Source organism: Pollicipes pollicipes, unplaced genomic scaffold, assembly GCF_011947565.3.
Source record: "Pollicipes pollicipes isolate AB1234 unplaced genomic scaffold, Ppol_2.1 Scaffold_7261;HRSCAF=8764_pilon_pilon_pilon, whole genome shotgun sequence".
NCBI lineage: Eukaryota > Metazoa > Arthropoda > Thecostraca > Pollicipedomorpha > Pollicipedidae > Pollicipes > Pollicipes pollicipes.
The window spans coordinates 10,329,501-10,356,289 of record NW_023597054.1 but is presented as its reverse complement, the minus strand read 5'-3'; the positions used below and the strand labels follow the sequence as shown (position 1 = coordinate 10,356,289).

Genomic DNA, 26,789 nt, shown 5'->3' with positions numbered 1-26,789 from the left:
CATCTCCACATTCCCCGCCGGCAGCGGGTACACGCAAGAGCTCGCGATGAACACGCACGAACCACAGACACAACAGCTCGAGGGACAGCTCCGCGCGGCGTGGTCACCAGCACACCAACACATGGACCACCACCAGACGGGGGGGGGGGGGGGGCGCTCTGCGGCGCAGAGTCAGACAACAAACAGACGGCAGCGAGACAAACGGCCTGTCAATGAGGGCGCGGTCCGGCGCGCCGCCTGTCAGAGAACAGACAGGCGGCGCGCCGCAGATCCGCCGCCCACCTGATCTCGTCCGAGTCGTCAAACTTGGTGAGGAAGATCCTCTCGGCGAGTACGTGCGGCAGCTCCGAGCCCTCCAGCGACTCCAACACGTCCGCCAGCACGTTCAGACTCTGCCGGCGACGGAGGGCGCCGCTATCGAGTCTGGCTTCAGAGCCGATAGCCGATAGTCCGTGCAGCGACACACTTAGTGCGTTGATTCACCCACTGTCATTGATTCCGATGACCACTAACACGGCGGTCCGCGGTCAGGCAGACTACGGGCAAGCGAGCGAAACAATACCAGCAGCCCAGCACCCGCGCCCAGGTGTAAAGCAGGCGGTGGATGGGACCGGAACATAGCACACGCGTTACAGACCAGACCAAGCCCCTCACCGCCAGCGTCTCCCTTGGTGGCGAGCCCTCAGACACCCTTCCCCCGGAGCATCTCCCCTGCCCGGTGGCGAGCCCCCAGGCGTCCCCCCCCCCCCGAGCACCTCCCTGAAAGTGAGCTTTTGGGCGGTCCCCACCCCGGAGCACCTCCCTGACAGGTGTCCTCAGGCGGTCCCCACCCCGGGGCACCTCCCCTAGCGGGGGTCCTCAGGAGGTCCCGCCCCCGGAGCGCCTCCACTGACGGCGAGCCCTCGCCCGTCTGCTCACCCGCAGCGCGGCGTCGCGAACCGAGACGACCGGGCTGCGCAGAGCGTCGAGCAGCGCCTGCAGCTCGGGCCGACCGGCCACGGCGCAGCCCTCCTCGCCAGAGGCGCAGGCGGCCAGCTCCAGCAGCGCGGCGCACGCTTTCTGCTGCACCCGGCCGGCCGTGGCGCCTGCGGCGACCCGACGACAGGTCATACCGGGCGCCCGCCATCCCGGACGGGCGCAGGACGGACGGAGGACGCCGCGGCGCTGGTCCTCACCGGCAGTCACAAAACAAGCGCGCCAACAGCCTCCTCTGCCAAAAACATGTCACACACGCGCCAGTACATGTCACGAATCGATGGCAAGAAGCCCAGTGCAGTTGTTCAGGACGCGTCTCACCCCGCGGCCAGACTACCGTCCGGCATCTGGGGCATTAGCCAAGAGCAAACCACCGCTACCATACATGGCAGCCATCCAGCATTGGGCGGTGAGCACCGCACCAGCCGTCAGCGGAGTGGCTCTCTCGGCCGGCGGCGTGGCCGGGCGGGCCGCAGTCGTGCCGTACCGATGACGCGCAGCACGAGCGTGATGAGCGCCCGGCGCGGCAGCAGGCTCGGGTCGCTGAGATCGCCGTCGCCTCGCAGCTCGGCGTGCATCTGGATCAGCTGGACGGGCGCGGCAAGAGGTCAGATGACAGCAGGCGCTGACGCTCTGAGCGCACCGAGCCAGCAGTGTCACAGTAAACACGCATGCCACAAGACGCTGTTCATCACTGCGCCTGATACGTGGAAGACGACTGCACATGGCAGGCTCACAATGCTCTGAGAAACGCGGTTGAGAGGACCAACTGCAGCCCAGTGGGCACGCGCCAGAAAAGGCCTACACGCCACCTGTGAACACGCACGGACCGTCGCTAAAACCTCTGCAACGCCACCGTCGGTCTGTCCAGAGGGAGCCGCTGGCCGACCTGGGCAACGGGCGGCGCTGCGGCCAGCCCCGCGCGTGGCGTCCCTCTCCATACGGCACCCACCCTGAGGCCCTTCAGCATGAGCTCCTCGTCGTCGGTGGCCGTCTCCAGCACGTGCCGCAGCAGGTGGAAACAGACGACGAAGGCGGGCGCCCGCAGCCGGCCGGCGGCGGCGCAGCGATCGTGCAGAAGGCGCAGCACGCGCCAGTAGGCGGCCTCGGCCGGCTGCTCTGCCTCCCAGCCGGCATCCACGGCGCACTGCGGCTCGGCCAGACGGAGGGTGACGTGCGCCACGGTCTCCGCTGGCCGAGGGGCGCCGCTCGGGTCAGTACAGCGCACACCAGCGCCGCGTCACAGCCGGACGGCGGCGCTCCCCAGCGTCTGAGGACACTTCTGAGGCGGATCCCCATTCGGTGTCTGCCGACGCGGCGGCGCAGCAGCCAGTGCGAACACACCCGAGCGTGTGCTGTCCCCCGCTCCCTGGTCAGTTCAGAGTCCCCTGAGAGGTGCCTCTGTTCGGACTTCGACGCCGCTGCCACGGCTTTCCCCCATCAACGGAGGCAGAGAGACAGGGCGCGACAAGGAGTAATATATCTGCCCCGGAGCCCCCTCAGACATGTGGATTACCGCTCGCGTTGTCCCACGTCAGGTCCAGGACCCGACCTCCACAAGCAGCCAGCACGCACGGATCCAAAACCCACCGCACACCAGCATGCCCCCCTCCCCCCCCCCCCCCCCCTCCCTCCTCCGGACCACGCCAGCTTTCCACGCACGCATCAAGCACTCGGTACACCAAGCCAACCCAGTCATTCCCCAAAGCCCGGTTTCAGCGCGAGGCCGCGGCCGGCACGCACCCAGAGGCTTCTGAGGCGCGTCGAAGGGCAGCCGGGCCAGCCGCAGCCACAGCTGGCTGGTGACGGGCGCCGCCAGCGGCGACTGCAGGGACGAGACCAGCGTCGGCAGCAGCTCGGTGTACTGCTGCTGCAGCGACGTCGGGGCACCGGCAGCGGCGGCGTCCACCAGCGACGCGGCTGCACTGAAGCGAGCGTCCACCTACCGACCGGCGCCGTCCGTCAGTCAGGCAACACCGACCGGGTGACGGAGCACAGCACGGAGGCGCCCAGGCAGGGGACCGGCGGCGCGCAGCACTTACACATGAGCAGCGAATGTCCAGCAAACCTGACCACACGTCTAAACAGCAGCACACATGGAAAAGGCCAAGCATTGGGACCTGACACGCAGCCAGGGGTGTCATTTCCTTATCAGTTGGGCAGGGGCTTCAACCCCTCCCCAATTTGGACTTCAGCCCCCCCCCCCCGCACACACACACATTTTGTACTGGAAATGAGCAAAATCCGGGGACAAACCCAACTGTTGGCATAGGGCCAGGTTGGATCATCTTTTACCATTCAGCACCCCCCCCCCCCCCAAACTCATTTTGCGAAACTACGCCCCTGCACGCAGCAGTACTATGTTCCAACACTGCAAACGCACAACAGTGTCACTCATTGGCCACAAAATTATCGGCAGTGTCGCAGTGCAACTTCCATCATGTTATGCCCATTTACCAATGGCCGGCACCGAATGGGCTTTGAACAGCGGGTCTTGATTGGCGCACCTCGACCAACCGACTCCTGATCTTGCTCTCTCTCTCCAGCTGCTGGGCCACGGCCTCCTTCTGTTTGGCGGTCAGCTGCTCGGGCACGGCGCGTCCCTCGCGGCGCCGCTTGGCCTCCAGCTCCAGCCGCAGAGCACGCTCCTCCATCTGCTCCTTGTACGAGTACAGCTTGCTGTCACGCTTGATGTTGGCTGACTGCACCTCCTTGGCGCTGGAGCGGAGACGCCAGTGTCAGACTGAGGCGCACCGCCGGTGTCAGCCTGAGGCGCGCGCTGGCGTCAGACTGAGGCGCGCGCCAGCGTCCGATTGAGGTGCACCAGTTGCGTCGTACGACGGACGCCCGGATACAGGGGATGAGGGTTCGGGGTCTGACATCAGGGCAACTTCACGTACGCACGTTGGGGTCCATTCGCCCCATGGGGGCGCGCTCGGATGTGTCGTAATATGCGGGGTCAAAGGGACCATTATGAAGAGATGCAGTGTCAACATCATCGGGTGCCAACGCCTGAGAAGCCCACCGGCGACCCCATCGTGTCATAGTCAGTGGAAGAGGCGCCGCTCGCGTCGCTCTCGTCGCTGACGGACGCACCTGTCCTTGACGCTGGTGTCGTACAGGGTGCCCTCGGGCGTGCGGTAGATGTTGTACTCCTCCAGCGATACGGTCATCAGCGCCTCCTCGCGCAGACACGACATGGCGAACTGGACGACAGGCGGCACGAGCGCGTCGCCGGCCAGCGAGACCAGCGTGGACAGGGCCGCCTGCCACGCCTGGTGGGCGAGCCACGGTCACGCACAGAGCGCCGCTGGGCGCCGCGGGGACACAAGGCGGCTGAGCACGAGACGAGTCCGCGTGAGCGACGCAACACCGGACATAGTCACCGCAGGCACGCGAGAGGCCAACGCCGACGAATCGCGGACGGTCTAAGGTCACGAGTGCCACTACCAAAATAGTCGGCAGTAGAGCTCTAGGCGAATATTCAGCCAGACAAGGCCACATGGCACAGCACAGTCCCCTGACCGAGATCTTGAGCCAATCCGTGCCAATGTGGCCTCGACGACGGCTGCCTGGCACCGGGCGGCGACACCAGCACCGGACGGTCGGCCCGCACACGTACCTTGGTCGGCCGGTACTCCTCGGTGAAGAGCCGGATCAGGTCGGCCTGGTGGCGCTCCACAAACTGGACCGGCCCCACGCCGAGCCACTTCACGATGCGTACCCACAGGTCCGGCCGGTCGGCCACTGCCGGTCACAGCGCCCCACGTCAGCACTCCGGGCGCCGAGCGCAGCCGGGCGACGGGACGGGTACGCGACACAACGGCACACAGGTGACACGGCTGGCACTGCGCTGAACAGCCCTCTGGCGACACGCTCTGGAGCCCGCCGTACATCTCACAAGATCAGTATGCTATTCCTGTGGGACGGGACGTCCGCTGGCAACGCCGCGGAAGCTATACGGAGAGCTTACGGACTTAGCTTTGTGAAAGCCCGTTGACAACCCGCGGATTGAGCATGTGTCCGTGAGCCACGAGCAGCTCCACGGACCCGCGTAAAAACCATGTGCAAGACCCGTGATGATCGACAGAAGCACTGGAAAGACACACGCTGTCGCTTGCTGAGTCCGTTCACCGCCTGTCTGAGCCGCTGCGGTCCCGTCTGAGCCGCTGCAGTCCCGTCTGACCAGCTACGGTCCCGTCTGAGCCACTGCAGTCCTGTCTGACCAGCTACGGTCCCGTCTGAGCCGCTACGGTCCCGTCTGAGCCGCTGCAGTCCCGTCCGAGCAGCTACAGTCCCGTCTGAGCCGCTACGGTCCCGTCTGAGCCGCTTCAGTCCCGTCTGAGCAGCTACGGTCCCGTCTGACCAGCTGCGGTCCCGTCTGAGCCGCTTCAGTCCCGTCTGAGCAGCTACAGTCCCGTCTGAGCCGCTATGGTTCCGTCTGAGCCGCTGCAATCCCGTCTGAGCAGCTGCGGTCCCGTCTGAGCCGCTACGGTCCCATCTGAGCAGCTACGGTCCCGTCTGAGCGGCTACGGTCCCGTCTGAGCCACTGCGGTCCCGTATGAGCAGCTACGGTGCCGTCTGAACGGCTATGGTCCCGTCTGAGCCGTTTCAGTCCCGTCTGAGCAGCTACGGTGCCGTCTGAGCCGCTGCGGTCCCGTCTGAGTCGCTGCAGTCCCGTCTGAGCGGCTACGGTCCCGTCTGAGCGGCTACGGTCCCGTCTGAGCGGCTACAGTCCCGTCTGAGCCGCTGCGGTCCCGTCTGAGCCGCTGCGGTCCCGCCTGAGCAGCGGTCTCGTCTGCCGTACGGTACTCACCGACGGCCGGGTGATGAGCGGGCTGGAGCAGCCGGAGTGCCAGCATGTCGGCTTCGTGCTGCTGGAGGTCCTTGATCTCGCACACGGCGCCCAGGCAGAATGCCACCAGGTGGGAGGTGAGGCAGGGCGGCTCGGCCGGCTCGAGTTCCCCGCTCGACGGCTGCCAACACGCGTGGCTCGTGCTCACAAAGGCACCGGCAACGTCCGTCAGCGGCCCGCGCTGGACGTCGGCCACTGGCGGACGCTCATATCTCACACGCCAACGCAACACACGCTGATGAGGCGGCAGCGTCACCAGCACCACAACGCGCACTCGATTCCATCAGCATTTGGGCCAGCTCCCGAGAATATGCTTGAGCCGTCAGCACTGCGCGGGCCACAGGCGTCCGGCCATGCTGGGTCCGCACCCACCGTCGGCGGCGCCGCTCACCTGTACCCTGACGCTGTCCAGGTAGTCGCGACATTCGTCCAGCATAAGAGCAGCCAGCTGGGCGCCGCCGAGCGCGGCCGTCAGGCGGCGGGTGGCGGCGGCGGCGGCGGCACGCACCAGCGCCGCGCCCGGCCGGCACAGCACCAGCACCAGCGCGCGCGCCACGGCTCGGTCGGCGCCGGCTACGCGCGACACTCGCTCGGCGTGCGTGTGCAACAGCCGCTCGCACAGCTGACAGAGGCAGGTCACCGCTGGTGGAGGAGGAGGGGGCGGGTCACTGGTGCCGTCACCAGCGGGTGGTGACTGAGGGCGGACCACGCCGGTGCATTGCAACTACCACTTAACTGAACTGAACGTAACTGTATGCAGCCAACACGATGAATTCCATACGGACTTGTGGACCATGGTACAATCATCGCAAATTGGTTATTCAATTAATTGCTGGTCTCCAATGAGGGCATCACATTAATTACTGTCACGTAGAAGTAAGCTTGATAATCTTGGACAAGCCATACCATCGTCAGGGGCGGCCTGCACAAACTTCTCATTGAAGAAGGTCCGCTTCTCGTCCAGCAGCATGCTGAAGACGTTGTCCAGCTTCACGGCGGGGTCGACATCCGTAAGCCGCAGCAGCAGGAGAGCGGCCACAACTCCCTCAGCCACCACCGGCACCTGGGGAGGGTCAGGCGCGGTCAGACGCACCATCCCGGTCGAGGCACACCACAGTCACTGCGGTCCCAGAGCGGGCCCAGGACGCGACACGACCGGCCACCAGCTCCGATCGCCGCCTGACGCGGCACATCGGCGTGAGCACCCGCCCTGCTGGCCCTGATCCCAGCCAGCACGCAGCGGCAGTAAGCTCGCCGCCGCCCGACAGGCCGCCGACCCGGCCCGGCCCGCCCTGATCCCATCCAGCACGCAGCGGCAGTAAGCTCGCCGCCGCCCGACAGGCCGCCGACCCGGCCCGGCCCGCCCCGATCCCAGCCAGCACGCAGCGGCAGTAAGCTCGCCGCCGCCCGACAAGCCGCCGACCCGGCCCGGCTCGCCCTGATCCCATCCAGCACGCAGCGGCAGTAAGCCCGCCGCCGCCCGACAGGCCGCCGACCCGCCCCGGCTCGCCTCCGCGCGCCACATCCGGAGCGGAGACCTGCTTCGCGCTGTCCGCGGCCGCGGCCGGGCCGTGTCCGCAGCGCTCCCGGCACCGCCGCTCACCTGGGAGCTGTTGGCGACGGCCCGCTCCACAGTCTTGGTGAGCGGCTCGGTGATGTCGGCCAGAAGCGGCGCCGCCGCGCCCTTCAGCGTCACCTCCATACACAGCAGGTGGCCCAGACGGGCGGCCGACGTCGTCGACTTGAGGCCCAGGCACTTCTGCGGTGGCGGCGCGAGCGCCAGTGGTTAAGTTGTGACCAATCCCAAACACGATGGAATATGTTTTCACGACTTAAAAGTTTCAGTGGTAAACACAGGGGAACAGCGGGTTTCAGCGCAAGCTTCAGCTCAAATGCGCTCCACGCACCAATTGGTATTCCTAATCAAACCATGCATACATATATGAAGCCTGTATGGCCATTTACTGAGCCCACTTTGAGCCATGCCCGGAGCGGCGGACGGCGGCGGGCGGCGGCAGACGGCCGTCAGCCGCCCTGAGACGCGCCGTACCTTGAACCAATCCACGAGCTGCGGCGGCGGCTGGCCGGCGATGCAGGCACACCACCGGCGCAGCTGACGCAGCGCCACCACCAGCGTGCCCTCGTGAGCTTCCGACTCAAACACCCGGACGAAGCCGCCGGCAGCCGAGGACACCAGAGTCTGGGTGCTGCTGCCCGTCACAGCGCTCTGTGACAGGTTTCCGACGGCCTGCCGACCGGCGCCGATCGTCACGACCAGGCCTGATGCGTCGGCAGCGCACCGGCGCCTCGCAAACGGCCAGCCCACAGTCAGCAGCCGACCTGGTCGCCATCGACGGACGCTTCACACTTCAACCGAATCTAGAACTACGCTGCCGTTACGGCTGCGTGCCGTAATAGGAGCCCACGCTCACACCGCGTCGTGGGTGGTCTTAGCTGTCACTCAGCTGACGTCATTGAGTGAGCTCTTCCCGACAGTAGCTGTCACTCAGTACACGTCAGTGATTGAGCTCTGTCCGACAGCAGCTTTCACTCAGTACACGCCACTGAGTAAGCTCTTCTGACTGTGCATACCGAGATGGGGCAGCGCCAACTGAACGACCTCTCGTGCTGGAGCCGGGATGTCGCCAGCGGCGAGGACAGTAACAAAATGCCTCTCATATCCCGGAAAGTCGCCCACAAAGCCATCTACTGTGAGTAGTGAGCGACGAGAAAACAACAACGCTCTTCAACCCAGCCAGCGACCAGCATCACTCCCGGTCACACCTTGAGGACGGCCAGCTTTTGATCGAGCACGGTTAGCTTGCCCTCAGAGCCGTGCAGCACGCCCAGAAGCCGGTCCAGCAGCAGCTGCACGGCCGCCGCGTCGCTGCAGTGGCGCACCAGCGCCAGCAGCGCGCGGCTCGTGTCCTCGCGCGTTTGCTCGTCCTTGCTGTGGATGTGCGCTGTGCGGGGGTGGAGGCGGTTAGGCGGTCCAAGAGCGTCGGGTCAGCTTGGTCAGTTGGGCCGCGACGTACATCAGCGACTCTTAACGGGCGATGGCATGTCAGCCGCCGCTCTTACCAACTCGGTAACTGATGTCGGGCCACTGGATGTAGCTCCGCATGTTGGCCGCCGCTCTAGCCAACTCGGCAACTGATGTCGGGCCGCTAAATGTGGCTCGCTCAATCAACACCGTACTCCGGTCTTTCACTACCGCGGCGACGGATTCAAAAGAGCGTGACAATACAATGAAAGATGGGGTTACGCCCGACGACCCGTAACGCACGCCGAAGAACAGCGCCAATGCCGCCATGATCGACGACCTTCAAGGAGGCGGCCCCCACGCATTTCCAGGCTAATAACCATGGCGAACAGCTGGGCGCGTGTCACTTACTTCCGAGCGGTTTGGCCAGCTCGCCGGCGTACTGGCTGAGGTCGAGCTGGAGCCGGTCGAGCAGGGCAGCGGCGCTGCTGACGGCCAACTCGGGACTGCGCAGCAGGGCGCGCCCCAGCGCCGGCAGCAGCTCGCCGCCGAACTCAGCGTGCGTCAGGTGGCGCAGCACGTGGCCGCAGTAAAGCAGCGGCGCCGCCGGCGACCGGCTCTTGCCGCCCACCACCACCCGCACCACGCCCGCCAGCAACGGCTTCTGTAGGGACGGGAGACGACGCCACGGTCGGCGGCAGGCAGCGGCAGAGATGGGCGGCACGCGGCGTCCGACTAACGAGAGGGAGGGCTGCTTCTATACTGAGGTTTCAACCACAAGCAAGTGCCGCAGCAGCACAGGTTCACAAGGGCAATACTCAGACACATGCAGACTTGCAGTATGTGGAGAACGTCCACTTCGAGCAAAATCCAACGCAGACGGGATCCGCTGCCGCGACACGAGCTCGGCAGGCGAAATGATTACTGACAGCTAGCGCCACGGGGGCCCGTTAACACTAACTCGACGCGCGCCGCCGCAGCTCGTCACGCTGCCGAGGGGCGTGCGTACCTTCAGCCGTGCGATCTGGTCCGTCTGCTTCCGGCCGGCCAGGCAGCGGACGACATGAGAGCCGAGCACCAGGTCCGCCAGGGTCAGCTCGGTCGCGCTGAGGTACCCAAGGTAAGCTTCAACCTGCTCGTCCGTCCGCAACGCCTGAAATTAACCACATGCACACGTAAAAAACAGCTACACGGCTACTGGCGGACGCGTCACTTGAAACTAAGCTGTATAAAAGACGAGACTTCTGCGGTATTCTGTATAACAACATACCACAAATAAATCCAAAGAGAGCCGCACACAATTAAGCTTGTCAACGGACTTCAAAACGGTCTCAGCTTTCCACAGCAGGCCGCAGACCGCGCCCGGCATCAGCGGAAGGTCGGCGGCAGCAGCCCCGGGCGGCTCTGGGGCGGCCGAGAGCTGACCCATCACCTGGCTGAACGCCTTGTGTGCCTTGTCCGCCAGCTTGTTCTGCTCAGAGGCCACCACGCTGGTGAGCAGGCGCGCCTGTACGCCGGCCAGCGCGGCGAACTCCTGCTGGCCGGCCAGCGGCGCGGCGAAGCTCAGCTCCAGCAGCGTGCAAGTCCAGGAGAAGGCCACCAAGTGCGTGCCGGCGCTCGACTTGCTGGCGACACGCCAACAGGACGGACGTCAGATGGGCAGGGCGTGGGCTCATTCGGCGTGGGCATGTCTTCAGCCGGCGCAACAAGCCACGCAATGCCATCGCAGTGAATGGGACGGATCCATAGCAGACTAGTGGCCCCTGTTGATTCTGTGTGTGTGTGGCTGACATGACCATAAGTGTTACTGTCTAACAGGGGGTATGGCTGAGGGAGCACAGAGGGTCTCCCCCTGGCCACACCCCACAGCCGGGTGAACTGCCCATAGACTGTGCACTAACCCAGGTATCTTTTAATCGCCAGACAACTGCCTGATGCTCGCACTAATTTAGTCTGCACCAATATTATCGACCAATGAGAGCAACAACCGTTACTGAGCCATCGCTCTCTCATTAAACAAGCCGACGACCGTCTTTCGTCTGTGGGTCGACCCAACGCCTGCCGGCCGCGGCCCGGCGCCAGACTTACGAGGCGTGCGCGGCGCTGCAGGCGCGGGCCGTGTCGGCCAGCGCCGCCGGCAGGTGGCGGCCAGCCGCCTCCGCGTGGTGCGCGGCCAGTTGGCGAACGGCGGCCGCCACCAGGGCGCGCGACTTGTTGTCATTGTAGCGGTACAGTGTGGAGGCCAGCAGCCGACAGATGCCCCGCACGGCCGGCTCTGGCAGCTCAGCTGTCAGGGTGGGGTGTGTCACAACAATCGGGCATGTCATGGCAGACACAGCATGGCCTGTGGTGTGGCAGATCGCACATCACATACAGGTATATTATAGGAAACACCCTGGCCTGACTACATGAGTGCCAGCTGATGCCCAGTGCCAGAGAGAGGTCACAGGAAATTGCCAACAGCATAATGGGTCAGAAGCAAAACATTGCAAGGGAATATGCAGCTGAACTTCATGATACTTGCAAATCACACAATATCAGAGCAGCTAATGTCATATCTTGGAAGAATATGGATGGAATAGTCATCCTAAACTGGACACATATCGCCATGTGAGGTCATGGTTTACATTAAAAATAACTGTCCACATGCATTTATTTTAGTTGACAGAAGTTAAAATACCTGTTTTAATGGCTTTGTCCAGCTGGTCAAAGACATGTCGCCTCTCTGTGAGGCTGGCAGAACCAATCCTCCCAGGAATTTCTTTCAGCATAGCTTTTACCTCTTCCATCTGTGCCCTGAAACAAAAATTGAATGACAATCATTGATTTCTTAGTATTTGGTGTAGGCTTCAATATGTCAAAGGGATGATGACCAAGCCTAACAATTAATAATTGAGAATAATTTGCAATAACTATAAGGTATCAAAAGTGTGGGCATGGCTACACTGTTGCTTTATAAATACCCCCCCCCCCCCCCCCCAAGCACCAAAAAACATGCCAAAAAAGTTCAACTTCTGTAAAATTTAATTGGCTATGTTTTTAAATTAATACACTTAATACATTAATACATTTAAATAATACATAGTACATACATCAACATAATTAATTAATAAATCACCTATATAATGCCCGGGCTGGCTCGATCACACGTCTGGAATATGGTTAAGCATGAGCTCAATGTCAACAACAATACGTGTCACCATCATCGGCCAACATATTCGACATGCCACCACAATTCGTGCCAGTGTAATCACGATAGGTAGCGCGCTAAAACTGTGCTACGGCAGCGTTAACATAGCATATGTACTACCAAATTTACACGATGTACATGAAAGCATGTATATAAACCACAGCACTCCCCACCTGGAAGTGCTTGACTCCTCAAATTCTTTGCTCACCCTTGAATGATAACTAACCCTAACTCCTTACGTAAATACCATAAATATCGCAACCGGCAAAACCCACCAATTCAATCGCCCTATCCAACGCACACGTTGTTGGCGGAGAATTTCTGCGCTGTGATCGCCCCACACCATCGGAGCAAAGTTATTTTTCGTCAGCTGCACCTCACCAAAATCCTTAGGCTTAGATGGCATTTTAATTATAACTTATGCGAGTTTGTAGACTAATTACTCTTTAAGTATCAATGATTAAACAATAATATTATTTCATTCTCTCTTGAAGTACATTATACATTATGAATTCTCGTGTCCTCATAACTACGTAAAGAGTTATCACTCAATTTGGCTGCACATATGAAATACCCTATTTGGCGTAGAAAAGACGATTGCAGGCATGCCCCTGGGAAAGCAGCTGACGCCTATCAAAGGGATTGTTTCAGGCGCTTCAGGCACTGGACCAGGTTAGCGGCGTGTTGCGGGTGGGCGATATTCCTATTTGCTGGACCTATTGTGCCGAAAGATTCAAGCGTATTGAAAGAGCACGAACTAATGAATTTTCAAACATGTTTTATTTGTGTTGTCCAGCTGATAGACAACCATGCCTAGACCAGGCTGCATGACTCAAAAGAAAAAAGATATACGTCAGGCTGAAGTTTTACGCTGGGCACGTCACATCCGCCATAGCAGCGAATGTAACGACGATTTCAGGGACTTACGTGGTAAATTAAAGAGCTGAGAGATCTGTTTATGTTGTACTCTAGTTTCAGTGCAAAGAAAGGTAATGTTTTGTAAGTTGTTCAGTGTGTTAGTGAGGAACATTTGTCACAGACAAGATGGTAGTAATAGCATTATTGATTGGAGAAAACCAACTAGATGGAGATATAGTTGGGCTGATATTTCAGCTCCATTTCTTTGTCATAACAAAAGCTGAAGTGAGCTCACTTCCACTAAACAATAACAGAAGCAAATTCACTTCTGTCATTGTTTTGATAAAGGCATGTTGCCAAAATATCTACCTGACTATGTCTCCATTCTCCTGGCTTTTCTCTGAGGAACAAGGCTAATAGTTCTGTTTTATCTTAAGTTGATATTTCATGAAATTGTGATAATGCAAGAATAGTATCAAAAAAGGCAGGCTGGCAGACTGACATGTCTGCTGAAATGCATCAACTGCAAGAAATGCTTATGTGCCATCATTGTCATAAGGAAATGATAAGGTCTTAAAACATTTTCTGTCTATGCAGGAAAATGTATGCCATCATGCACCAAACTTTCTGCACTTTGAGTTACAGTGCTCACATGGCAGAACAGTCTCTAGAACTTGGCTGCTACAAGGGACATATTTAGTAAGACACTTTGTAGCCTAAGATAAGAATTGTTATGAAATGACATTTGAAACCACTTCCTCAAAGCACCATTCAAGCCATTATGGTTTGAATGCAGTAAGGTGCTGAGCGGTAATGATATGGTCATTAGGGACATGCTTACTGTTTTATTTTTAGAAATGCTCTGCTGTATCATTTCCATCTGCTCACCTTGCCAGGCACAGAGTTGGTGTTCAGCTTGACTGTTCTTTCCTAATATCTTACTTGATGGAAAAGGAGACTATAGGTGGGACCCTTGCAGGAACAGCAGGTACATTAATGATACTTGTGGGTCAGATCAACTGGGTGTAGGAAGTAGTCACAGCTTTAACATATGTTCTGAAAGGATAAAAAATCATCCACTTGGAAGTTATATAGATCATATTGATACTTTGGGATCTATTTTTGTATTGTTAGTCTCACAGGCTCACTGCATAGATATTTAATTTTTATGTTTCTTGGCATATGCATCTCACCTCTTAAAGGGTTTCTCTTAAGTCACAAGGATGTAGCATGCATTCAAAGTTAGTTCATTTTTGTGATGAGGTCAACTTACAGCATTTTTAGCCTTTCTCATCTGATCTGAATACACACTATAGCCATCTTAAACTTAGGGAGGCTTCTCTGAAAACTGCATATTACAATTGCTCTCAGATAGCTTTGGATGCTTTATAAGCTTTGAATATTTGTATTGACTGTTTTGGTGTTATAAAGTAGACTGGCAATAGGGGTATCAAAATAGCTTAAACGAGCTACTGTCATCCTATCAAAATACAACTCTTCAATGCCAAAGGCTATCTAGGTTTAAGATGGATGCTTTGCTTGCCCACATTCTCAATATCTGCTGATCTTGCCTCAGATGTCAGCAGTCACCAGTTGCTCACCTTAAGAAAAAAAGCCTTCTGTTCAGTTGCAAGCTTGACATCAGCTTGGATGACATGAGCTAAGGTTCATGTTATCAATTGACATGCAACACATACAGCAGTTTTGAACCATCTGTCACAGTGTTAAGCCATAAGTTGAATGTATTTTTACAAAGGCCTTTTTGTTGGGGCTGAATAGGTCATACTGGGTATTTTGTCATGCAGGTATGTTTGATGCATGCATTATCCACAGACTGTGCTGCCTCAAACTTGGTCTGGTTTGAAAAGCTGTCAAATTGCAGATTGCAATGCAGTTCATGAAAGTGGTGAATTGCATTGCAGTCTATGTAAGCATCTTTGTGTTAAAATATCACCATTTTCTATTTGTTGATGCTATTGATGATGATAGATGATGTAAGTTATTGGATGCATGAGGTGTTACTGGATCACAAGATGTCTCCAACAAAGGGCTGACCAGTTGGTTAGGGTAAAAAAGGTTTGCCCATTAAATCAATTTGGATAAAAAAAGAGCTCAGCAATATTTTTCATCATTTATGACTGCAGAGATGCTGTTCACACAAGGTCATTGTCAGTTGAGCTTGTTACCACAGGCAGCCATTATAACAGAGGACCATGTCAGTTATAAGGTTCTTTTACCCCCAATTAATGGTGGAAGACAGATGCAGAAATACTGTAAGGTTCTGCTGTTTGACAGTTAATATTTAATTTGAGATCAGAACAGGTATTAGTAATGTGGAACAGATCTCAGTGTCTCTCCATGTTTGTGTACAGCTGTGGACAGATCAGTCAGTGGTCCTGAGAAAATCAGTCATCAGTCTTGACAACTTATGAACAGCCTGATTTGCTTGCCACTTGCCTTATTCATACAAATTTGAATAATTTGTGGACTTTTGTTGCATGCAGGATCATATGACTGTGATGATTGTATAGGACCAGTGATGGAAATTCAGTTTTGGCATTGGTCTTTGTTTTGTTTGTTTTTGCCTCAATTATTTGGACATTTGTCACTTTTATTGTGTTTGAGATAATACTAGAAGAACAAACTCCATCTAGAAATACTCCAAAATAAATGAATCAGACTGTGCAGATCCATGGTGTAATCTCCAATTACCTCGTTCATGGTGATAGCATTTTCCCGCCGTGACGTTTACAAGTTTGACAATGCCTACATCATGTGTGTATGTGTGCTTTCAGGTTTATGTCATACTTTTCCGAATGCCCACCATGGATGCTGCTTTGGTGACATGTTAGTAGTACTCAAAGAAAAAAATGCTGGGTATCCCCATGATTGTGCCATATTGTGACGTGGAAGCCACCAGTGAACACCATCAGTTTTATCCAGTGTGAGTTTGCCATTGTGGCGGTTAGCCAGCTGAAAATGCCCCTAACCAATGCCACCTGGCGTCACGCGCCAGCCACGCATCACAGCATCCACAGCTGAGCATCACTGCTGGCCGTGGTTGCAGGCCGGCCATGCTTGCGCTGTTGAAGACGAGCCGATCGGCGGCGGCAGCGGCTGGTCCGGCGGCGCGCGCCGCCCGCTTGCCGCCCCCGCTGCTGCTCCAGCCGGCCGGCCAGCAGCGCACGCTCTCCGGCTGGACAGCACAGCCGCTGATGACGCTCCAGCGCCGCCTGCTGGCCGTGCTGCGCCAACATTCACGCATCATGCTACGTCTGTGCGTGGTCCAGTGCGAGTTTGTGCTCATCTATCGCACGCGCCGCACCATGCAGGTTAGCGCCGGGGTCAGCTAGTCGGAGCAGGATTGGCTGCGTGCCAGGGCGTGGCCCGAACCAACTGGCGCTCAGTCGTGTGCCTTGCGATGCACTGCTGATGTCGCCGTCGCTGCTGCTCTGTTAAGGTGGTTTTCACGCCGGGATGACGCGTCTGACTGTTCGATTTCCCTGCGCTGCCCTGTTTCGCTGCGCTCGAGCCTGTACTCGCCGACGGCTGCGGACTGGCTGCAACCGCCCCACACGGCCCTGAACTGGAATGTTCTGTGCGGTCGTGGCGGCTCCTTGTCGAACGGACAGTATTATGATCGTACCCTGTATTCTGGAACTATTGCAGCCGCACTCGAGATGATCCGAGCGAACGGTGCTAAACGGTCTGTCCCCGCCCTGCCGCAGCTGTCTGAACCGGACCAGTGACTGTGCAGCTGTGCCCCGTGTGTTTGAGCTGCTTGGACTGGGCTGGGCCTGCCTGAACGGCAGGTTATGACCCGCCCGTTGCGCGTGTTACAGCTGTTTGAGTTGTACTCGAGCCTGTACGAGCGGGAGGCACTGCGCGAGATGCTGCGCTCCGTGCGCCGCCTGCTGGCCGCCCACGGCCGCCGTCTGCTGCTGAGCGCTGCCCTGCTGGGCGGGCCTGATCCGGCCGCGCCGCAGCAGGAGCGGCCAGCTGACCAGGGTGACGGCCCGGTCCCGGCCGACCGGCCGCCCGCCCGGTACGGCACGCGCCGGCGGCCGCACCGTCCGCCAGCCAAGGCACGGGCGAGCGGCCATGGCCGGCGGCTGCACTGAAGCCTGGGGCCACGCGTGGGCGGCATGCTATGTATATCGGAAGTGGTTTCGGGGATACGGCCGCGAGTGTTTTCGAATGGTGTTATTTGCGCTCATGGATGTATTTGTTGTTCGATGATGTATTTTCGGGGCGGCGTCATAGCCGGATGGTGACGAACATCGCCCAACCTGGCTGACACACGGTGACACTGTGGGGATCGAATGGTTTCCGTCTTCATATTATATCACTGTCGGATGACCACTGCTGTTTTTTGTTGTTTTTTTTGTAATCAGTTCTGTTTGGCGTTTGTGATTCATTCTCCGGCATACTGCGTTGATGTTTGTTCTTCGCATGGCATGTCCTGTTTGTCGCAAGTTATGACGGATTGTTGTCCTTTGCAGTCATGGTTATGAGGAGGAGTTTGACCGTTTCGTAAAGCTGTGCGACGAGAGCATCGTGTGCCCAGACTGCGGAAAACGGCAGCTCATCGACAGAAAGGTAAGATGTGACGAAAAGCTTGGGCAGTTCTCATTTGTGCTTTCTCCAACTGTTTTTCGGCCCGATTGCATTTGTGTTTGGGGCGTTGGCAATTTCCTATGTGATGTCAGCTGTTGACTATGCCACGCTGATGAGAAACGTCTTGAACAACAGAGGTCGCCACAGCTGTCCATAACGCCGCGTCCTGTGCATCACCAGGTGAACAAGGTGGCGTACTGCGCATGCGCCGACGGCGAGCCGACACCGGCCGTCAACCGCGGTCCGGACGCCTCATGGGTGCCGTTCATCGAGCGGAACCACGTGGTGGTGTGGCGCCAGCAGCACCCCGAACACGCCCACCTCTACTCCTACAAAGGTGACCGGGCGGCCAGCTGGGGCGACCCTCGTCCGCTTGCCGCCGCCGGATCGGACCGGCAACCGACCACACACGGCTTGGCAATCAGTGTACCTTCGCCGAGCGTGTCGTGCCGTGCTGTGTTGTGGACTGAATGGATTTTTACCCGCATTCCTTCTGGTGCCACTGGTGACTCGACATGTGTTTGTTGAAGCTCGGTGGGATGCCGGTAGTGTAGTGGTTAACGCGTCTACGTTAACCACTGCGCGTCTGGGAAACCAGAGATACGGGGTTCGATTCCTCGCGGTGCTCGCACTGGCTGCCAGGGTGAGAGACAGGCGACGCCATGTCTCAGCAACTGAATGCGTTGTCTCAGCAACTGAACGCGTTGTCTTGTCCATAACGCGTCGTTGTCTCAGAACGAACGCGACGCCATGTCTCAGCAACTGAACAGCAGGCGAGCCTCAGCAGCTGAATGCGTCGTAAAGCCCCAGTAGCATGACACATGACACACGTTAAAGCTTGGTGTACCCGCGGCACGTCTGTCACCTTTCAAACACCGGCAGGGCCGTTCGCCACCCGTTTTACCCTTCTGCTGGCGTTGTCCGTCGCTAGTGACGTCATACCCTACTGACGGTGCTCTTCACGCGTTGCTCGACCGCCTGACGCGGAGGCGGCTGACGTCACTGCCCCGCCGCCAGTGTTCGGCTCCTACGGGGACGTGTCGGCAGAGGCGTTCTTCGAGGTGCAGTTGAACACGGCCTACCGCAGTCAGTGGGACCCGAGCGTGCTCGAGCTGCACACGCTGGACACGCGGCCGGCCGAGCACGGCGACGTCATCTACTGGCGCGTCCGGTTCCCGGTCAGTGGTGACGTCATGCCCGGCTCCCGGTTGGTGTGACGTCACGGCGGGGCGGCCGCTACCGTCTGAGTGTATGTCTGGCGGTCTGAGGTGTATGTTCGTTTGTGGATGTCGGCGCCCGCGCCCGCACGTGAACAACTATGGACGGCATTGGCCTAGCTGCATCGCACGTGCGGTCCGTACCAGGCCTGCTCGGTGCCCAGCCTGTCGCGCCCTTCGGTTGGGTCTAGATGGTGCAGTTTTTAAGTCTGCAAGGTCTTGGCTGCGTGAGGTCGCATGCCGTGTAGCTCATGTTAATGGAACATGAAACAATGCTGTTTCTATGGTACCAGGAGGGTTGGGAAAACCTCACCATACGTTGTGTTTGTGTTACGCTCAGGAGGCGTGAGGTGTCTGTCGTCGACGAAGATTTGATGGTTTCCATGTCCTGGGCATGAGCACACGTTCGCGTGTCTCCCAGCTGATGCCACCCATCGGAGTCGCCACTGGCAGGGGATGAGCCAAGGCGCGGCCGCTCGGTCGCGCGCGCTACATCTCTCGCCCCCCCCCCCCCCCCTTGGCCGCAGAGCATGTTCCAGAACCGGGACTACGTGTTTGACCGGCGCTACTACGTGGACGAGGCGGCGCGCCAGATGACGATCGTGTCCCGTTGCACCGGGCACCCGGAGTGTCCCGAGCGGCCGGGCGTGGTGCGCGTCCGACACTACTGGTCCGTCATGGTCATCCGACCGCACACCGAGTTCGATCAGGTCAGCCCCCGGTCACGGTCATCCGACCGCACACCGATTTTGACCGGGTCAGCTCAGGTCACGGTTATCCGACCGCACACCGATTTTGACCGGGTCAGCTCAGGTCACGGTTATCCGACCGCACACCGATTTTGACCGGGTCAGCTCAGGTCACGGTCATCCGACCGCACACCGATTTTGACCGGGTCAGCTCAGGTCACGGTTATCCGACCGCACACCGATTTTGACCGGGTCAGCCCAGGTCACGGTCATCCGACTGCACACTGAGTTTGACTGGGTCAGCCCCCGGTCACAGTCAGTCGACCGCACACACAGCTTGGTCAGGGCAGGTGCTGCTGGCGCCTCCATTTTTTGATATTTTTTTTCCTTTCACGAGTGCGCGATCCAGGGTACATGCAGCGCATTGCACAATTACAAAGTACAGTCGTGTGTAGTTACACCATCATGCTCCCCCATTGTGTTCTGCTCACAATTCTGCACGGTGATGTTGCAGCCAGGCTTGGACTTCGGTCTGACGTATTTTGACGACCCGGGCACCTACCTGCCTCCGGTGATCACAAACTATGTGGCGGCCACAGGTGAGGCCCCGCCGCTGGCGCCGTGCCGTACACGCCGGCTGGGGCGGGCCGCGCGTTATGGGGCCCACCCCCGGCCTTGGCGAGCGCCCGGTGTTGGCGTGAGGACCTGCTGACGCGAGCTGGCGCAGTGCAGACATGTGACGGGGGGAGGGGGGGGGGGGGGGGGCAGGGGACGGGTCCGACGCCGGGCGGCGGTGGCCCGCTGTGCAGTGCGGGGAGATGAACTGAACTTTGTAAACGTTTGTGAGATGTGTAATGCAACTGTGTCTGGTTTTAAGCTAAGTGCTTAAGCTAGTCGTTGCTAAGCCCCTTATTAGTAAAGAAATCAACCGGGGTTATCATCTGCGCCCAGGCGTGGTACCCGTTGAGTTTCGTCGCCAGCGTCGGTCGTCTCTGTGCGCCAGGTTTGCCCAACTTTCTGGAGCGGGTGGCGGAGGCGGCGCGCGTCGTGCAGAGACAGCTGGCGGCCGGCAAGGTGACGGTGCCGCTGCAGTTCCTGCAGCCCGGGCGGCGGCCGGCGCTGGCCGGCAGTAGCGGCTCCGGCCGCCGCGTCCCCCGCGCCGAGTACGCAGCCTGCAGCCACCGCGGCGAATTCTCGCCCGCCCTATGATGGCAGCATTGTCGGTTTGCTAGGTGGCGCTAGTGTCTTCATTGCGAGATGCGGCCTGGTTAGTGGCTCACACAAGATACTTTGTGGATATATCCCGGAGTGGTCTCAGAATCTTGTGAAGCATGTTCAGCACCTGTGGCAAATGCTTCTAATACACAAAGGTTTTCACTGGTACGAGCACTGGTGACACACCCGTGTACGATGTACCACTGCCAGCAAATGTCCCTGCATCAGATCAGGTGCAATGAACTCATGCTGTGCCCATCTAGTACTGTGCGTCAGGCTCGCGGCTACAAAGGTCCTGCTAGTACCTCCGAATGTGCTTTTAGCAGCGCAGCCACTTGGAGGGTTCCAAAGACACCCCAGAACCTAGTGACGACTGTATATAGCCAAATGTGTGTCCAAGGTGCTCACAGCGTGCTGTCGCCCGGCGCGCGCGGCCGCGGCCCGCGGCGCTGCGGCCAGACGACGGAGCGGGCCAGGACAGGCTCCGCGTCACTTTCGTGGTACGTGTTTGGAGCATGCAGTTTTCCTGACCACCGTGCCTGGTGGGCTAGTCGTGCGGCCGGGCGCCACAGAGACGCGAGATCCCCGGCTTCACAAGCGAACGGGACGGCTGGAAGGCTGATCAGCGAAATGCAGCTGTGTCTGCCCCGCGGAGGAGTGCGCTAGACGTACACGTGGCAATTGCATGTGTGGAAGGAGTGAACCGAGGTGTGCCCCGCAACGATAAGGCACTGGATGGTCCCATTAGACGCTGCGCCTCTAGCAGTGCACACGGAGGCACCCCGCACGGCCGGTGACGTCATCTGAATACAGTTGTAAAGACGGCTTTGTGAAAGCATTGTCTATATGATGGTTTACGGGTTTTTACTCGTCACTAAATGCGCAGAGAGGTGAAACAGGTTAGCCCTGCTTGCATCGCACGACTAAAGCAGTAGACATGTGTGGGCCACTGGTTAGGAATGCCGACTGCATGTTTCCCTCGACTTCACCATGCTCTTGCACAGAGGTTTTCCAAGTATGTATTTACCCAAGACCATCACATAGCCGTACCGTGCCGTGCGCCAGCTCCCACAGCGATTTGTAGGCATCGGTGTTACTGAGCCGAGCGCCAGCCAACGACGGCCGTGTGACTTGGGCCATGACGTGATGATCACTCTTTCGATCTGCCCGTATTGTCGGGTCGGGGTGCCGAAACGACATGCGTCTGCCGCTCGCCCGCCGATCGGCTGGAGGGGCGTGGGCAGACTGCCTCAACCGTGAAAACATCGCTGGGGTACAGTGACGGTTACAAACGCACGCCAACTCGTACCCAATCTCTACCAGGCTGAACAACGTACATTCGTGCAGCCGGCTGAAAACGCACCGCTGCACCGGAGGGAGTACTAGAACACCGCTGGGGTCAACTGCCTCCACTTAGCGGGCATCTGTCGAAAACCACACGAGGGCAACAACGGCAAACCATTGAGAGCACGCAAGATCGAACAAACTGACAACAGGTCAATCGTAAGTGACAAGCCTTGAATGAACAGTGACACAGCCTTGAATAACGACTGCAGTACATCAAGTACACGCCAGACATACGCAAGCATTGAAAACGGCGGGTGGGAACCTAGCGAGCTAGCCGCTTGGCCATCTCCTTCTGGAAGCTGGCGCCATCGTTGCGCGTTGCCTCCCTGTTGATCTGCTGGTGCCGCTGCCTGCTGACGGCCTCCTCCAGGATCTCGCCTCGGCCCCGCACCAGCCTGGCGGCGGCAGTCGGCGTCACACGGCAGCGGGACACACAGCACAGTGACGAGACACAGAGCACAGTGGCGGGACACAGAGAACAGCGACGAGACACAGGGCACAGTGGCGGGACAGTACAGCGACAGAACACAGATCACAGCGGCGATACGGCGAGACACAGAGCGCAGCGGCGGGACGCAAAGCACAGCGACGAGACACAGAGCGCAGTGGCAGGACAGTACAGCGACAGAACACAGAGCACAGCGGTGATACGGCGAGACACAGAGCGCAGTGGCGGGACAGTACAGCGACAGAACACAGAGCACAGCGGTGATACGGCGAGACACAGAGCACAGCGGTGCAGCGGCGGGACATAAGGGACCGTGGACAAAGGGCACAGCCGGGCGGTGGAGGGACAGAGCACCGCGGCGCAGTGGCCACACGCAGAGCACAGCAGCGCAGCGGCGGAACACAGGGTAATGCTCGACCCGCCGCTCCAGGCAGCACAGCCCCCCCCCCCCCCCCGGCATGGAGTAAATAATCATGTAATGACACGAAGGAACAATCGTATCTGCTTACATGGAGGCTGTCGATCGGGGTATTTACGGGCGCATATGCTGGTGAAATCATATGCTGGTATTTACGGGCGCAAGTGCTGTCGTAATTGACATTCGACTTTCAACTCCGTTCCGGTTGCTCGACTAGAGTGTCTACATTCGAACTCACCTGTTCGTGGTCAGAGCGGTTCGAGATTCTTTAGGAGCTTCCCTTCACCCCTGGTTGGGATCTTCCCTCCTCTCCCTCCCCCCCCCCCTCCGGTCGTCGGCAGCGGCCGCGGCGTATGTCGGGTGACGTAAGAGGGTTTGAGAGAACCGCATTGGACATTGCCGTACGTTAAACCTTCGCCACAAAACAAAATTCTGCCGTTGCCCTGGAATATCACGATCGGATGGTGGGGCCAGGGTCCACGCGCTGCTTAGCGTCGGTTCTGACCCTATGCAACCAACCATTCTGAAGGTTGCATGTTTCTAAAAAAAAAACTCGCCTCGCTTCGGAAACTGAATTGTCGTATGGGCGTGGGGGTTACACCAAACACGGCAAACCAGGTTTTGGTCACCCGCCGCACACTCCAATGACATAAACCCGGCAAACTCAGACAGTCTAGCCTAAATTTGCAGTGTAAGGAGGGATCGACACGAAACCCCTGACTGATTCCATACCTAATGGCACAGCAAGATTAAAAGTTGAAAAACGGGTTGGACGACCCAGCGCACGACCTTCAACTTTTAACCCCGTTATTTTTCAGCATCTTAATGTGGATTGGTTACGCGAGCCCAGATCCAGCTATATATCACCGCCTTAGCCTTAGCCTAGCCTAGCCTCTTAGCACGAGCCTTGCGCATGTCGAACAACAAAGCTAGTGCAGGCTTTAATATGCCACCATTCACCTGGAAATGATAATGCGATATTGCCTGCCGCCTTTTCATCATCCCTGTTTTGCCTATGTTCACGTTCCAGTCCGCGGGCCAAGCATACAAGCCTGACCTTGAATGGCACTCGAGGCAATCAAGCACTCAAGAGCGCCCAAGATTTCGTGAACGACGATGACTTTGGTACATCTTGAGGCCAACTAACAATGAACTTCAGGTGTTTTCGAACGCGACCAGACGTAACCTTGGGTTAAAATGCCGTTTACATTGTCACAGACGCATCTAACACCTTGGATAATAGCTTAGCGGGTTCATGGGAACACATCAACTTCTTTTACAGGTCTGGTTTGGTGTGATCTTGATTTCGAGCAACATTAACGACGGTTATGAACAATGTCGACCTCCATGACCTACCCATTCACACATTCACAATTACTAAACAATGTCTGTTCTGCACAATGCCAGGAATGCAAACCTGAAATCCAATCTTTGAAATTATTTCAGAGCAGGGCTTGTGAACGCGATCATAACTGGCTATTATGGTAGGAACTCATGGCCTGATGTAAAAAGGCTGCAGAATTAGCAAACCAAAATTTCGTGACATGTGCTGAAGGATTCGGAGGATGCCTCCGCAAAACGGACAGGTGACGTTGACTCCCTGGCCCGACCTGCAGCCTGAGCCATCACGTGCATTGAGGATTGGATTGTACACCAACCTCCGCTGGTCATGGGCGCGATTGCTTGGTGCGAGCAGCTCGCGGACACTCACCGACTGCGACCCGTCTCGGGGTCGGTGACGCGGCGAACTTCGCTCTGCTGCTTCTCCCACTCCTCCTTGGTCATAGGCTTCATCGCCTGGCCTACACCGGCTGCTGGAACCATTGGGCCAATCACCTCTTCATCACTGCTGGCCTTACTGGTAGAGACACTCATCTGCTTCTGCAACTTTTTCAATTTCTTCTTAGCCTTTTTTAGTCGCTTCTTCTCTTTCTTGGCCCGCTTTTTCTGAACCTTGCGCCTCCGCTCTTCATCACTGCTGCTGCTGCTGCTACTGGTGCTGCTACTCCCACTGCTACTTCTGCACCTTTTGTCACATGTCTTTGACATCTTTCTTGTTGAAGATACCTGGGCAGTCTTTCTCTGAGAAGATCTACACTCTGGTGAGCTGCTGCTACTGCTGCTGCTACCACTGCTGCTGCTGCTGCTTTTACCGGTCCTGCGACGTTTGCATTTTATCTTGTGTGAAGTTCGAAGAGCTGGCTTTCTGGTGGCCCTTCCCCGGCAGTTTTCATTTTCCAACTCAGAGTCAGAGGACTTTGATGTCTTTTTCTTGATTGAGCCCATGATAAAGGCCTGTGAGCACATCTGCACTTGTGAAGTGCATGGTCAACCAAACATCACAAACAGCAATGCTACTTCTATATCAAAAACTTTGAGTTTAAGCAATAGTACAAGTATATATATATATATATATATATATATATATATATATATATATATATATATATATATATATATATATATTGTAATTAAGATACTGATGTAACATAAAGTTTTGACCTCAGCAATGACAAAATGGATGTTCAGTGATGAAGGGACTTCAGACCAATGTGCTGCTGTTAAACACAAATCGAACACAGAACTATTTCCAGAGTTCATGTTTTGCTTGGGGTGATAAACTACCTTCCACAATCATTACCTCAGGTATGGTCTACAATTACTACCATTCTGAAAATTTTTGGCAGGCACAGTCAAGACCAAAAAAACATGGTACATTCAACATGCCTCATGAAGCAGCAAGATCACTTCAACAATTTTACCACATGCACACTGTAAATGCGGCCAGGATGTTCACAACTAATTTCAGGGCACAGAACCAATGTTGTGGAAAGCAATCATGTTGCAATATTAATTTCTGGAAAAATACTCTGCAATGTTTTCACCCAACCATCCTTCGACAATTCAGCGCAATTGGGCCTGGATTGAGTTCGGCGCGCGCAAGAGCGAGAGATACTCCCCAAGTAGACGCCGCGTACTTTCCGTACCTAAAAATTGGATTCACACCTAACGATTATATTAAAAGCTGGACATGTATTTTAAGCACACTTTTTCCGGAAAACCAAGCCCTTTACACCGAGAATCCGTTCATATACTGTCATACGTTGGCAATACCAACGCCCCCTGGTCCCACATCCTCCCATTCCCTTCAGCATCTCACCGCCAGTGTTGTTGATAATTGCGGCGTATATTCTTGCGGAAGTGAGGCTCGTACATACACGTGCCAGCTGATGATGACGTCATTGTGTAGCGAATTGAGTTTTTGTATACTTTATTGCATGGCGTCTATGGCGTCACCAGGATACCAAGCAAACGGAAAACGCACTACAATGCCAGCCATAGGCCCTTGCACGCTAATAAGGAGTTCCTGAGCCGATAAGAGCCTGTCTGTCGGTCACACACCACCAGTTACACACAATCAGGTCCATGGCGGCATGGGCCTGAGAACCCATCCCCCAGCAGGGACAAAGCCGGAGAGAGAGGTTTACATTAGTCGGGGCTCCACAACGTCTAAGGGAGCCCTGTGCTGGCAAGAGCCCCAAGTCCGCCAGAAGCAGTGCTCGAGAAGGCTCGAAGAGCCTAAGGGTCCACCGGATCCGGCGATCAAGGGCTCGATTGGGGGCTGTAAGCGCACGATGGGCTGATTTGAGTCTTATTCGGGGGGCCCCGACCTACGGGACGGACCGTCAAATGACATAGAACCCTCTGCGCCGATCAGGGACTCCCTAAGTACATGTAAGTCTATAAATCGGTCCAGCACCAACAGTACCACACAGTCGGCTTCATGGCGGCATGGGCCTGAGGGCCCATCTTCCAAACAGGGAAAAAGCTGGAGCCATTGAATTGTTCTGTTCGGGGCCCTTGTATCTGCCAGGGACCCGAAGCGCCTAACAGATAGTCCTAACGAATGAAGCCTAACGAAACCAACTATCAAAGGCCCGGTTGGAGGGCAAAAGGGCTCGGAGAACTGGCCTGTA

General features: G+C 57.1%; 3 protein-coding genes across 11 annotated transcripts in view; 1 reads left to right on the top strand and 2 right to left on the bottom strand.

Moving 5' to 3' along the window:
- l(3)80Fj (lethal (3) 80Fj) overlaps positions 1 to 12,325 on the bottom strand; it is a 40,927-nt gene extending 28,602 nt beyond the window's left edge. The window contains exons 1-21 of one of the 4 annotated variants that reach the window (XM_037236960.1): positions 12,279 to 12,305; positions 11,932 to 11,964; positions 11,494 to 11,609; positions 10,902 to 11,100; positions 10,246 to 10,438; positions 9,823 to 9,966; positions 9,225 to 9,477; positions 8,615 to 8,793; positions 7,881 to 8,078; positions 7,434 to 7,589; positions 6,737 to 6,893; positions 6,222 to 6,472; positions 5,792 to 5,951; positions 4,598 to 4,722; positions 4,072 to 4,250; positions 3,483 to 3,693; positions 2,719 to 2,917; positions 1,928 to 2,166; positions 1,463 to 1,562; positions 919 to 1,085; positions 283 to 392 (exon numbers count right to left, since the gene is read on the bottom strand). In XM_037236960.1, the coding sequence (XP_037092855.1) occupies positions 283 to 392; positions 919 to 1,085; positions 1,463 to 1,562; positions 1,928 to 2,166; positions 2,719 to 2,917; positions 3,483 to 3,693; positions 4,072 to 4,250; positions 4,598 to 4,722; positions 5,792 to 5,951; positions 6,222 to 6,472; positions 6,737 to 6,893; positions 7,434 to 7,589; positions 7,881 to 8,078; positions 8,615 to 8,793; positions 9,225 to 9,477; positions 9,823 to 9,966; positions 10,246 to 10,438; positions 10,902 to 11,100; positions 11,494 to 11,602 (3,329 nt within the window). In that variant the 5' untranslated portion in view covers positions 11,603 to 11,609; positions 11,932 to 11,964; positions 12,279 to 12,305. Of the gene's footprint in view, positions 1 to 282; positions 393 to 918; positions 1,086 to 1,462; positions 1,563 to 1,927; positions 2,167 to 2,718; positions 2,918 to 3,482; positions 3,694 to 4,071; positions 4,251 to 4,597; positions 4,723 to 5,791; positions 5,952 to 6,221; positions 6,473 to 6,736; positions 6,894 to 7,433; positions 7,590 to 7,880; positions 8,079 to 8,614; positions 8,794 to 9,224; positions 9,478 to 9,822; positions 9,967 to 10,245; positions 10,439 to 10,901; positions 11,101 to 11,493; positions 11,610 to 11,931; positions 11,965 to 12,176 lie in introns of all 4 variants that reach the window. The other 3 variants (XM_037236958.1, XM_037236959.1, XM_037236957.1) reach the window with 3 other exon arrangements.
- A 354-nt stretch (positions 12,326 to 12,679) lies between these two features.
- Positions 12,680 to 21,419, top strand: LOC119112038 (stAR-related lipid transfer protein 7, mitochondrial). Of its 2 annotated transcripts, none has more exons than XM_037235998.1 (9): positions 12,680 to 12,933; positions 15,929 to 16,193; positions 16,704 to 16,906; positions 17,364 to 17,460; positions 17,659 to 17,815; positions 18,496 to 18,656; positions 19,223 to 19,405; positions 19,899 to 19,983; positions 20,388 to 21,419. In XM_037235998.1, exons 2-9 carry the CDS (start codon positions 15,936 to 15,938, stop codon positions 20,591 to 20,593), a joined length of 1,350 nt encoding a protein of 449 aa, XP_037091893.1. In that variant the 5' UTR covers positions 12,680 to 12,933; positions 15,929 to 15,935; the 3' UTR covers positions 20,594 to 21,419. The 2 variants fall into 2 exon arrangements, with proteins under 2 accessions (XP_037091893.1, XP_037091894.1); XM_037235999.1 differs by having other exon boundaries at positions 20,336 to 21,419.
- Positions 21,420 to 21,602: 183 nt separating this feature from the next.
- Positions 21,603 to 25,963, bottom strand: LOC119112039 (ADP-ribosylation factor-like protein 6-interacting protein 4). Of its 5 annotated transcripts, none has more exons than XM_037236002.1 (3): positions 25,800 to 25,963; positions 24,524 to 25,119; positions 21,603 to 22,341 (listed from the first exon to the last, which is right to left on the bottom strand). In XM_037236002.1, the coding sequence occupies exons 2-3, from the start codon at positions 25,117 to 25,119 to the stop codon at positions 22,209 to 22,211; spliced, it is 729 nt and encodes a 242-aa protein (XP_037091897.1). In that variant the 5' UTR covers positions 25,800 to 25,963; the 3' UTR covers positions 21,603 to 22,208. The 5 variants fall into 5 exon arrangements, with proteins under 5 accessions (XP_037091897.1, XP_037091898.1, XP_037091899.1 ...); XM_037236003.1 differs by having other exon boundaries at positions 24,524 to 25,107; XM_037236004.1 differs by having other exon boundaries at positions 24,524 to 25,107; positions 25,916 to 25,958.
- Between the last annotated feature and the right edge of the window lie 826 nt (positions 25,964 to 26,789).